At 32.4% G+C, this 12669-nt stretch overlaps 2 protein-coding genes and 1 long non-coding RNA gene across 3 annotated transcripts in view; 2 read left to right on the top strand and 1 right to left on the bottom strand.

The window, feature by feature from the left end:
• LOC143203562 (uncharacterized) overlaps positions 1 to 3999 on the top strand; it is a 275686-nt gene extending 271687 nt beyond the window's left edge. The window contains exons 6-8 of the mRNA XM_076415769.1: positions 755 to 817; positions 2643 to 2726; positions 2783 to 3999. Of these exons, the coding sequence (XP_076271884.1) occupies positions 755 to 817; positions 2643 to 2726; positions 2783 to 3100 (465 nt within the window). The 3' untranslated portion in view covers positions 3101 to 3999. The remainder of the gene's footprint in view (positions 1 to 754; positions 818 to 2642; positions 2727 to 2782) is intronic.
• LOC143203564 (uncharacterized) overlaps positions 1 to 4023 on the bottom strand; it is a 509963-nt gene extending 505940 nt beyond the window's left edge. Inside the window, exon 1 of the long non-coding RNA XR_013007372.1 lies at positions 3890 to 4023. This is a non-coding gene — a long non-coding RNA (uncharacterized LOC143203564). The remainder of the gene's footprint in view (positions 1 to 3889) is intronic.
• A 394-nt stretch (positions 4024 to 4417) lies between these two features.
• Positions 4418 to 11290, top strand: DUBAI (Deubiquitinating apoptotic inhibitor). Its single transcript, XM_076416164.1, has 6 exons — positions 4418 to 4642; positions 5061 to 5200; positions 5258 to 5476; positions 5533 to 6408; positions 6464 to 6718; positions 9768 to 11290. The coding sequence occupies exons 2-6, from the start codon at positions 5071 to 5073 to the stop codon at positions 10322 to 10324; spliced, it is 2037 nt and encodes a 678-aa protein (XP_076272279.1). The 5' UTR covers positions 4418 to 4642; positions 5061 to 5070; the 3' UTR covers positions 10325 to 11290.
• Positions 11291 to 12669: the final 1379 nt, after the last annotated feature.

The following is a 12669-nucleotide window of genomic DNA, read 5'->3' as shown; positions in this document are numbered from 1 at the left end:
CAAAATGAGTACGTACATCGTCAAAAATATGAAACTTTACGATGGAAACGTCAGATGGACCCATATGACAACAGTGTTGCCAATTCCCGAAATATAAATAGTGACCCTCGTATTCCTGGACATATTTCAGGCCTTTGATAATATATGGCATATAAGTTTGCAGGTTACAGGAAACTTTATCTCGGATAGATATTTTGTAACAAATCAAGACCGTGAATATACTGAATTACCCCCCATATATTACAGAATTCCACAAGACAGTGTACTGGGTCCATATTGCATCTCCTATATATAGTTGGTCTACCGACCACGACAAAAACCACTACTGTATAAATATATGCAGACGACTCGACAGTCTTAACATCACACCAAGATCCAATGAACAAAAGATCTCTAAACGCACCTAAAAAACTAATAACTGTGGCTGAAAATATACTTTTCACATCAAATATTAACAAGAATCCATAAGATCAGATAACCCTCCTAACTAATGAAATGAAAATATGAAACATGAAACTGATAACATCCCGTCATTACAACTAAACACTTCTTGTTTATATTCTAGTAATAACAATGCCTGTTGTCCGTAATTCGACTATTCCAGAATCTCAAAACGAAAGAACAAATACACAATTTCGCTTCACAAAAGGAAAACATTAGTCGAGGAAACAAACCATAGTTCCCGGATATTATCCCGGGAAATCATAAACCGTAAAATCAAGAGGAAATAATCGATTACTAACTATTGTTTCAGCTGCAGTGGAATCCGTCGGTAGCTGTGCTGATCACCATTGATTTCTTTCTAAACACACTGAATGTAAGTATTATTTAAGTAACATATAATATGATTTGGTGTGTGAGAAAATCAGTTTCTATAAATTGTAATCATGAAATACTGAATTATTAATACGTTATTCACAAATGTTTTTGCCTTTGTTGTTTTGTTTCACTAAAAATAATGTTATTTTATTATCAAAAACTTCACTCATCTCTCTCAACTCATTCATATATAGTGAAATAAATCGAATATCTTGGAGTAATAAAAACATCACAACGAATTTATAAAAGATTGTTAAAACTTTTCCCGGAAATCTTGACTTATTTATGTCGAATAACGTCTAAAATATCCATCATCTCAAGAAATCGTACCAGGATTTTAAAGAATCTTCGCTTAAAAGAGGTATAGCGAAAGTTGTATGCATCTCTAGAGATAATGGTGATGAAATAACTAATAAATTTTGTATCTCGATATAACGGAGAAAAAAAACTGTCGAAATGTATGTTAACAACTAAAAAAATATCGATATTTTCAGGAAAAAATAAATATATTAATATATCGGGCCAAAAAATATCGATATTCTCTAAACAATTTAAAAATTATCGATATTATTAAAAAATATTTAAAATTATTTACCAAAATACACTAAACATTTAAAATTAAATAACGATTTTAAAAGTTTATTAAACATATTTAAAAGGTTTAAAAAAAACCCCTCTTTTTTTTTGAACAAATAAAAAAAATTATATTCTCTAAACATTTTAAAAAATATCGATATTCTCTAAACAATTTAAAAATTATCGATATTTTTAAAAAATATTTCAAATTAAGTACCAATTTTAAAAGTTGATTAAAAATAATTAAACGGTGTAAAAAATATATTCTATTGTAAAAAAGATATTCTCTAAACATTGAAACAATTGGTGATATTTTTAATAATAAAGGTTTATAATACCAAAATAATATTTATAAACATTTTAAATACCAAAATACACTGAACATTTAGAATTAAACTACTTTACTAAACTAAGTAACAATTTTAAAAGTTTATATTTTAAAAAAGTATCTTTGATTTTTTTTTAACAATAAGTTTTTTTATTTCGATACTAACGATATTCTCTAAACATTTTAAAAATTAGCGATATTTTTAATAAGCATTTAAAATTAAGTACTAGCCGGCTTGGTGGCGCAGTGGTAAAGGCGATAGGACGGTCGTACTGTTGCGATAGCCGCGAGTTCGAATCCTGCTGGTAAACTGGTCGTAAATTTATGTTTGTGATTGTTTAAAATTTGTGATTGTCCTATGTAAGAGTGTACAATCCGACAAGGAAAGTGATCCCAGTCACGCCAGTAACCAGACTGGGTAAGACCGGATGACTTCTGCTAATGCTGAGGGCCGTGGTTCGGAGCCCACGTTAAACTGTAGGTCCAGTCGAGATAAACCCATAGTTGGAAAAAGGAGTCTTATATTTCAAAGTTTTAAAAACAATTATCTTCAAGAGTACTTTAAAACATTCACTAATTAATAAAATTAATTAATTTAATAATTCCTTAGAAATAAGCAATAAAACTAATGGTTAATATTGTAAATATTGATGTAAAACTGTTTGTTTAAAATATTCCTATTTTGTAAATAAACTATAAAATATATCTTGACAGCAATATCAAGGTACATACAAACAACACAACGAAAATTTAAAAAATTGTTAAATATATATTTAAAAAATGTTAATTTTTGCATTCTAAAAAAAAGATCCAAGGTCAAAATTAATCTTAACTGAAAAAATATCAAAAATAATTATAAAAGCATCTCAAAAAATCAATTTTTGTACGTTGTAAAAACTAACACTCCATTGTTTTTCAGCTTTATGCCTTACTTTGTGTGATATCCCAATATCAGGAATATAAAGCAGGACGTGGCAGAGCGATTGACGATGAGATCATGAGGGTGAGTACAGTACACCTTTTTCCAAAGCTATTTTACCGAAACGTTGAGTTTTTCAGGTACCCAACATTCAGTACAGCACCACCCAACCAACGGCCACCAGCTACCTCAGTTCGCATCAGAGAAAAGCTCTGACATACATGGACAGACCCACGCCGACGCATTCTCCCACGGGAGCGGCGCCCAGTTACATGGAACCACCCCCGTTGGCCAACAGGGGTCCCCGAAAGTCGGTGAAGTTCGGTGACAGCTCGGAAATGACCATGGTACCCCAACCCCCATGGCTGGACGTGAAAAACGGCACCAGCAAAGGTGGCACAGATACCGCCCCCCTTATCGATGCCGCTACGGACGGCGGAGGGACCGTGAACGTATGAGGACCAGTGTTGGAGACAGCGTTGTGATATGCTTTGTGATCTTTAGGCCAGAGACTCATTACTAATAATAATTGTCGCATTGTCGCCTTCGCCATTTTATCCCGTTTAACGTTTTTGAATAGAAAAAAAACACGCCAACTTTCATTAGCATCGGATTTCCACGTGATCGGATATACCGCATACAGTTGACATAATATTGAACGTCAAATCGTTAGCTACTTTAAATAATCAACACATCAACAAAAATGTAGGCAACCAAACTTACAGACCAGTTTAGAGAAATATAAGGAAATTTGAACCTTAAATCAAAATATCCTGCTATTGGAAGTTCCGAGGCCCTTTTTATCTAATCTCTAAAATTAATGTCCTTCTAAACAGTTTTTTAATAACAATTTTTGTACAGTATTTTAAGTAATTTATACGAATCTTGTACCAAACATAGTTAAATAAAAATTGTACACTTTGTAAGAATAAAATAACTTGTTCGTTTTGATTAATGTACATACTATAAGTGTAAATATATACATATAACAAGAAAACGATATAAATACTAATTGTAACATATTTAGCAATTGCCCATATTTGTTGAATATTATCTTGGTATTTTGTTATTATTAGTCTGAAAAACTTGAATTAATTCATACGTGAATGTTAAATGTTTGATGTTAATGGACATAGTGTAATATAAACTATTATAAAGTACATTAATTCAAGTTTTTTGGAAGAATTCGAGCCCTTAAACGAATAATAACAAAATATCCAAAATCTAAATTGAATTTACTGACTTACCTTCCAGTTTTTGTAAGTTTATTCCATCTACACTAACACTTTCAAAATTTATTCGAAATAAAATTGTATACCGACTAAATGGTCAATAAATGTGATATCCTTCTTTTACACCCAGTGTTTTTGTTTACTTTTTTATAGCGTCTTTTTTTACAGCCACCTATGATTCCAGACATGCAATCCGAATAATAGCGCATAGAGATAAAGTAAAGCACATAGATGCGATTTTTTTACCGTTTTATTGAAATTTTTTAATCCCTATTTACAATTTCTTTTCCATAGTTATCAGAAATGTGTTAATACAAAATGATATTTAGATAGTAATCGATAATATTAATTATTGATTTAATTGTCGATCTACTGTAGAATAACCAATTTCTTAAAGTTGAATTAAAAATCATATTTATAATGGAGTGTAATTCAATTCAAATCAAAATATACAAGAACTATTAAATTTATACATAATTTCTAGAGATTTTAGGATTATAGGATTTCGACCATACGCGCACGTCAATTTAAATTTGTCAAGTTAACCTGTCAAATATTTAAAGTGTCATACCCAGTTGCCTTTTTTTGCTTCCAAATAGTACCTTCTCTAAATTTACTTCAAATAAACAAATATATCATTTTAAATTAAATTGCAGTGTAGTAAAATTAATTATTATCTGACGACAGATCGGTGGGAAGACGATCATTTGGACATAAAGAGAGAATAATAAAGAAATGACATTGATTTGACGTAGAAGGTTATACAAGGTAAGAAAATCAAAAATAATCATTGCATCAAAGGATATCTAGAAAAATCTTTCCAAATAATATGTAACGCAATATGTTTAATGTTCTTATCAGGATATAAATCAAATAGAAATCAGAAACTTTGTATCTGCTATTTTAACTTGCATTTTTGTGCACGCCTATTTAATAACTGTAAACTATTCCCATTAATAAAAGTAGTTTTAATATCTCTGTTTAGTTTGTGTCATTTTAAAACTGATGAAAAACTATCAGTAATTATTGTCGTTAACAGAAGAAATTTGGTTTTCAAATGTTTGGTATGTCAAAAATGTTTTCAATTTTTGGTACTAGTTTTTAGAACAATTTAAAATTTTATATAGTACTGTTAAGTAGTTTTATTTTTGTTTTGGTGAGTACTTTTTATTGTAATTTATTTAAGAAATACAAACATGGCTGTAATACAAAAAAATGTAGTTGGACCTGTAGCACCAACTGATCCACGTCTTCAGTTAATATTGAGGGCTTTAAAAGAAGGAGATGGCACTTCTGTAAATATGTATTCAAATATATTGAAATTAGGTGATTAATTGATATATATATAATGTTTAATACTTGACTAATAAATGTAAATTGTAGGTGCAGTAGCTGTTCCCAGTGAGCCTACTGAATACATGAGATTTATTGAGGATGTAAAAATCATACAAACCCTTCTTATAAATGAATGTGCCAATAACAATAACGAAGTAATTTTTGTTGCTCTGAAGGCCCTTTACGATGAAATATCTAATCCAGCAAAAAATCCCAGTCCTGTTATGTCAATTGTACTCCAATTGATCAGTGTTGAAGATCTAAGCAGTAGGATACACAATGTTCTTATTTGCGAACAGAACTTGTAATATTTTGAATTTCAGGTGCCGTCAAATTCATTTTGAATTCTGGTTATCCTGAACAGAGTTTAGAGAAAGCTCTCCAGACATTATGCAATTGGTGGACAAAGTGGATCTGGACTGAGAACTTGGGTCATCTTGTGTTAGCTTTCATGTTTGGCTTAGAACAGGAAAACTACCATGATATGTTGGTTGAGGTCACCCTCAACACTATTGAGCCTCTTTTTAAACTTCTCATTATCCCAGCAAATAGGAGGACCGTCTGGGCAGTAGTATGTCTCATGCTTACCAGAATGAGGCACAGTCCTCAAGCTTTCCACAAAGTAATTCCACATGCACCAAAAGTAATTGAATTACTTGGCAAGGATGAGTCTGGCAAATGTTACATAGGAGCTTTAATAAACTTGCTGGCTGCTCTGATGGATAATTTTCCTGGATATCCGACATTGTACGAGCCTCTTCAAGAGCTTCTAAAGTCATTTTGTTTAACTAAAAATTACAAGGATGTTTTCAATGCTGATGCAAGGGAATGGTCTATAACTTCTGCAGTTTCAGTACCCCTCAAATCACCTACTGGGAAAGTAGGACTCTATAATTTAGGCAACACTTGCTACATGAACAGTATTCTTCAAGCTCTATATATGACCAAAACATTCAGGAACCAAGTGCTGCTACAGAACGATGTCGTCATGCCTTTGTTTTCCAAGTTACAGGTCCTGTTCGCTTTGTTGCAGCATTCGAAAAAATTTTGTTTGTCCCCAAATGACATACTAACCCTCCTGCGTCCCCCAGGGTTTGTCCTGGGACATCAACATGATAGCTCTGAATTCTTGGGCTATTTACTGGATACACTGCACGAGCAAGAAAAGAGCAAACAAATAGGGAATGGAAATAATAAAGGTAAATATCACCGATATCCTGGCGTGGCATAATTTTGAGTGAAATTATTTATTAGATATGGAGGAAACGGCCGCGGAACCAACGCCAACTGTGGTGCAACAGTCTTTTGGCGGCAAAACCGTTACAGTATCGAGGTGTGCAGAATGTGGAACAAAAAGTGAAAGAATCGATGGTTTCCGAGATTTGCAGTTGTCTTTTCCGCAAAATGCCAATAATCCTAGCGTGCAAAGCTTGATGGAGTTCTTTCTAGAATCGGAAAAATTATGTGGTGATAATCAATATCGGTGTGACGCTTGTGACAAATTAACTGGTAAGTATGTTACACAAATCGACTTTTTATTTTTTTGCTCAGCATATATTTGATTTATTAAAATTATCTGTTTTTGTGATGATTAATACAATTATCAAGTACAGGAATTAATTATTATCATTTTTTCTATCATAAAAAAGACCTCCAATATAGTGATATCATGTTCACAAAGTGATATCATTTATATTTGTTTTGTTTAAGCTAAGCATTCATCTATTTATTTTCATACTTTACCTTCCCATAGCGCGTATTAACTATCCAAACCATCTCAAAAATTGTAGGGAGTAACTTACTAGGCATTGACTAAATTTGATGTGCAAGAATTCAATTCAAATTAATTTTTTTATCTTGACACAGTTTATTCTTCACATTGTTCAGTAGATATTGGTGGACGTGAGACTTGATATTTTTTTGGTCAGTGATTTTTCCTTTTGGTTTCTTTTTTGATCCTTTTGGATCCTTCTCAAGTCACGAAAAAGGATTTACAACTGTAACAATATGTTTTGCCTGTTTAAATTGTCTTTAGATACAGTGTAATTGGAAATTCATTGTCATCGACCTTCTGTAATTATTTATTGATTCGCTGTCACGCGATGGGATGACGATACCAACGATACGAAAGTTATCAACTGTGACTAATGGTGATTAGTTGTGGGTTTGATATTATAGAAGTCTCACAATAAGTAGGTAACAAGTACTGGGAGTCTATTATTCTAGGTTATTATTTATATTTTTCTTTTTAATTTGCTGCAATTAATATTGGTAGTTTCGAAGCAATATATACCAAAAAAAAGTAAGCAACAAATATTATGAGTGGATGATGAAGCAATTCGAAGCCCAATTCATGGATTTTTGCCATCGTTTTCACTGACTTGTGACACGGTACATAGTCTTGGTGAAGCAACACTTTCTTTTTCTTCAAATGCGGCCGTTTTTCGGCGATTTCGCCCTTCAAACGGTCCAATAACGCCATGTAATAGTCACTGTTAAGGGTCCTTTCTTTTTCAAGGTAGTCAATGAAAATTATTCCATGCATATCCCAAAATTCAGACGCCATAACCTTGCCAGCCGACTGTTGCGTTTTCCCACACTTTTGGGCGGGTTCATCGTGTGTGTCGATTGGTCTTCGGAGTGAAATCATGGAGCCATGTTTCATCCATTGTCACATTTCGACGCAAAAACTCGAGTTTATTACGCTTGATCATTTTCAAACACTGCTCCGAATCATCAACTCGTCATTGTTTTTGGTCAAAAGTGAGCTCGCGCGGCACCCACTTTACACAGCGCTTCCTCATACCCAAATATTCCTTAATGATACGATGTACACATTCAGTTTATATCTTTAGAGTGTCTGCTATTTCATTCAGTTTCAATTTACGGATAAATCGTTTTGTGGATTTTTTAAATGTTTTCGTCGGTAATAACCTCTTTTGGGCGTTCACTACGTTCACCGTCTTCGGTGATCATTTCACTACATCACGATTTTCCTGAGACAGTGTCCGGAAACTCTGTTTTTTCTCTTCAAAAAGCAATGTTTTATCAACATGCGAAATTCCTTTTTATCAATTTTTTTCACAATAACAAAAGTTGCTTCACTCAAAATGCTATAATTCACAAACTAATGATCCGACTATTGTAGCGCCATCTATTGAATTCTAGTAGCGCCATCTATGTGTCAGGCCGGGGACTTTTCAGTTGACCTGTTAATGTACAGCGCGCAGATAATAGCAAAATAAACTGTAGAAAAATTGAGAATAGAAGAAGGAATTAAGAATTATTCTAGAAATTAACTAGGAATTAGAGAAATAAACAGAAGATAAGAAAAACAGGGAATAATATAGTTAGGTCAAGCTTAGGTTAGGTAGATACTGGAACCCAATATGAAGGTGCTACAAATGTTACATGACATCTTACCTTATAGATATTTGAAGCTTTCTAGATATTTGTAATATATTGCCACAAAAAATGTATATATTATATCCAACAACCCTTTCAATGTTTGAAGATAACAAATTGTTCCAAATAAAGAACCAGCTTAATTTTATTAAAATTAAATGGTGATTAATTCCTAGTTTAACATTACAAATGTTCATATTTTCCAGTACAAATATGCTTTGTGAACGATTCAGCAAAAATTAATGTTAATAAATGCCTACAATAACATTTAACAATACTAGCCCTATATATAGTATTCTGTTTAAGGGGATATTCTGATCTAATGGTGTATATTTTAGATTTTTTTGCAAGTGTATAAATAGCAACATTTTAAAATAAAATGAGAAAATTCCAAATGTTTCGTTCCATGTTTCAAGAATAAACAAAAATCAAAATCGCAAAGGTTGATAAAAGAAATAGCATGCCGAAGTCATTATGATTCTAACCCGGAAATTAAAAAACTTTTTTATTTTAAATTCTTAATTTCCCTTTCGAGAGCAGTCGACAAAAAATAGCAAACTCGCAGTTGCTTTTTTTACTTCAATATATAGTACAATAGTCTCAAAAATCCGAAATCTGGTTGGGGCTATAGAGAAAACCTTCTTTCAGCATAACTTGAGATATCACCTTGAAAAATGCTTTCAAAGTTTCGGGCAAATTTTCAGGAAGTCTGTGTCATATAATGGTACCTTAAGCTTATATTTTTATCCACCAGATTGCTGCTCTATACAATGGGGCTTCATCTAATTCAAAATAAGAATTTTCCGATGTTCTGTCTAATAAACCAGCAGTCCTAGTCTCCTTTAAAGCCACCAGAAGCATCGAGCTTTTATCGAGAAAGCCTTCGTTGAAAATGCTCAATGCTATAAAATTTGCATTTCAATAGTTACTTAAAGACTAGAACTAAACTACCAGAAACTCGTTTGAACTAAGCTACCACATTAAAATAGCTCTATATGTTAAAAATATTCTAGACCAGAATATTCCATTAAGGAAAGAATGTGGGAATCGTTAAAAATTGCAAGTACTGTTAAATATCAATTATTCACGATAAAAATGTTGTTTAACACAACATTTTTATGTGATTTTTTGTTAAAATCATGTTTATTTGCAGATGGTGAACGACTGACGAAGATCGTCTCCATACCAAATCACCTAATACTCACGTTGAAACACTTCCGCTACGATCCAGCTTCCCAGACTCGCACCAAATTGTTACAGCGCGTAAACCTCGAGAGTCGCATCTGTTTGGAAGGTGCATGGTTCGATCTCTACGCCGCGGTAGTTCACTGCGGTACCAGCGTCGATTCCGGCCACTATTACACGTTCGCTAGAGACACGACGGGCTGGTACAAGTTCAATGACAGCATTGTGTCCAAAACAACGGAGGAAAGTCTGCATCTGGTGAAACCTCCGGAAACGCCCTACATATTATTCTACGCGCGCGACGACATTATGGAACCAGAAACTTTACCCTGCAGCAGCTTATCGACCGTTTTGCAGATGGCCATCAACAAGGATCAGACGGAAAAGGAACAAGAACTAAGGGCAGGGAGTAGGAACAACAACAACAACAACTCCTACAAGCAAAGAAAGAACGATGATCCTCCCCCTCCAGGTTGCGGAGGTGGAGGATTCGGTACACCTTCGAACAACATGTTTGTTTGTTAGAGTCGGTTTTGTTATAGATTCATAGGACACCTTATTTTTATTTTTGGTAAATTTTCTCCTCTGAGATGAATAAAGAAAGAACGAAAGAAAAAAAATCTCCATTGCGAATACACTTTGTCTATTTACTTTTTGACTTCTGTTTATATATTTTTGTTATTCTTTTCTGTAGTTTCGAGAGAAAAAAAAATAAAGTTTTTGTAGTTTTAGCTGAGTCGGGTGAGTTTTAAGACTGCGTCTAATTCAGATACGATTTAGACTGTAAAATGTTTGGCGAAAATGGAAAAAAAACGGTTGGCGTTTACTCAGTTCCTTAATTCGTTTTTATCAAATTCGAGATGATGCGCTCTGTGTTTTTTTCTTTTCAATCAATGTTTTTCATCTATTGTTTTTCAGTTGTCGAACTGAAAAAGTAGTACGGTTTAGTCTAAAAAAAATGAAACATTCATTATTGTGATACTTCTGTTTTCAAACTATGTAAATATTTTAAAGGAATATTTTCTGTTGTATATATATAATATTTATAAAAAAAAAACGAACGTACTAGCACGTTGAATCAATGTAAGGCTCAAAGGATCTCGTGATTTTTCTATGGTGTATGCCTTTTAGCCTGGCATTTTCTACTAAGAATACTTCGATCCTTTGTATTATTGCCGATAATAAAAAATATTATTCCTACACATTTAACACTGTGGTTTTCTTTACGTAGAAAATACTAACGACCTACATTTTATTGATTAGTTGTATGTGTAATACTCATTAGATGCAAATGTATCATACTGAATTGGTTGAATTTGAACAGGCCTAAGGGATTGCGATATAAATCCCTTCAGTTTGGTCAGTTTACTGTGATACCTTGTTGATATTTTTTAACTGTGATGTCATGTAGGCATATCATCGTTTCAATCAACGGTTTATAGTAGTGTTTTAATCTTATTACTTATAATAAAAGTATTATTTCTACATCTATATTGAAGTGCCTTGTTTTTTTTTATCAAATTACCTGTTGAACCCCTAGATGTTTTACTACAAAATATAAGATTTATCACGTGTTGTCTTCACTTATAATACCAATCAATAATAAAGAAACCAAAATGTTTTCCAGAAGACTATTCCTTATAAATGAATTAATTGCCTCTTCTTCCACCATTTATGGATTCGCCTTTTATATATTTTAAGTATTTCTCTTCGACTTAGAGTTCTACTTTCAGGACGTCATTGACTAATATAAAGGATGAAAACCTTTTGCCAGTTGATTTTTGATCAAAAAATTAATACATCTACATAAATAAGTAATTGTTTCTTCTACAACTACTCATTCTATGTTGCCTATTATTATTCATTCTGTACTAACTCCACTTATCTGTTCTCTATACATACAAGTGTCGACTATATGTCGTAATTCCCCTATTTTTGCATATTCTAAAATTAGTTCCCGCTTGTACCCTAGTCTTTTGTTTTTTGGTCACTGTGCCCAACAGATTTCAAAATATGTATGTTTTTGTCTTCCTAATCTTCATGTTGTTTATGTATTTGTTTATTCTATGGTATAATTTTATACTACTAAATCTATCATGTTTTCTACAGCATAGATTCAGCTGAGTTGGAACGATGATTTGAGTTATAACGTTAGAAAGTCGATTTCGAAGGTCCATCATGTCTGCAGCAGAAAAGCGCAATGTTTGCATACTGTTTGTTAAGTTTTTTTATTTGGATAAATATCATTTATCTTGCCGTAATGATTTAGCATCAGTAACTGAATAATAAATACGTAGCAGAGGTCGCCAAAGCATATGACTGCCAATGTAAATCTGTTCCAATTAAAAATCTTATTTTACTTTCTCTATTTCTATTTTTAATTCTCTCTGCTATTCTATGATGAACATTACTTTTTTTTATTTCAGGTCCTTGTTCTGTATTTGTAGATTATTATATACGTTATCTTCTATTTCTATAAACAGCACATCTTGTGGGGTTATTTGGGGGTTAGTTATAGCTTCATCAGTGTTTCTATTTTAGTTTGTTAACATTAGATGTTAAATCTAATAATTCCATTATCATATATATGGTTTTTGGGCATTTCTGATAATAACATCTCATTTCTTGATTCTTTTTCATTTTTAAATACCAATGTCACCTCTAATTTTTTAAAAGTTTGTGTAGTAATTTTATTTCTTTATGGTCCAACATATAGTTTTCCAAAATATTATTATTATATATTTTTAACTGTGTTTGGAGTTGTAGGTTTTTAATTTTTTTTAAACTACTAGTTATTGTTAATATAGTTATTATTATTTACTGTTTCCTGGCACAAACATCGTAGTTCAGGATGTAGATGATGCGACCAA

Source organism: Rhynchophorus ferrugineus, unplaced genomic scaffold (assembly GCF_030347505.1).
Source record: "Rhynchophorus ferrugineus isolate W39M unplaced genomic scaffold, kcgeb_rfMv2 rfM10, whole genome shotgun sequence".
Classification (NCBI taxonomy): Eukaryota; Metazoa; Arthropoda; class Insecta; order Coleoptera; family Curculionidae; genus Rhynchophorus; species Rhynchophorus ferrugineus.
This window is presented reverse-complemented; position numbering and strand designations above follow the sequence as displayed.

Excerpts from the sequence above, each read along its gene's own strand:
- DUBAI (XM_076416164.1), top strand. The coding sequence starts at position 5,071 with ATGGCTGTAATACAAAAAAATGTAGTTGGACCTGTAGCACCAACTGAT. Across the intron at positions 6,409-6,463 it reads AGGGAATGGAAATAATAAAG|ATATGGAGGAAACGGCCGCG; the intron begins GTAAATATCACC and ends ATTATTTATTAG. Across the intron at positions 6,719-9,767 it reads CGCTTGTGACAAATTAACTG|ATGGTGAACGACTGACGAAG; the intron begins GTAAGTATGTTA and ends GTTTATTTGCAG.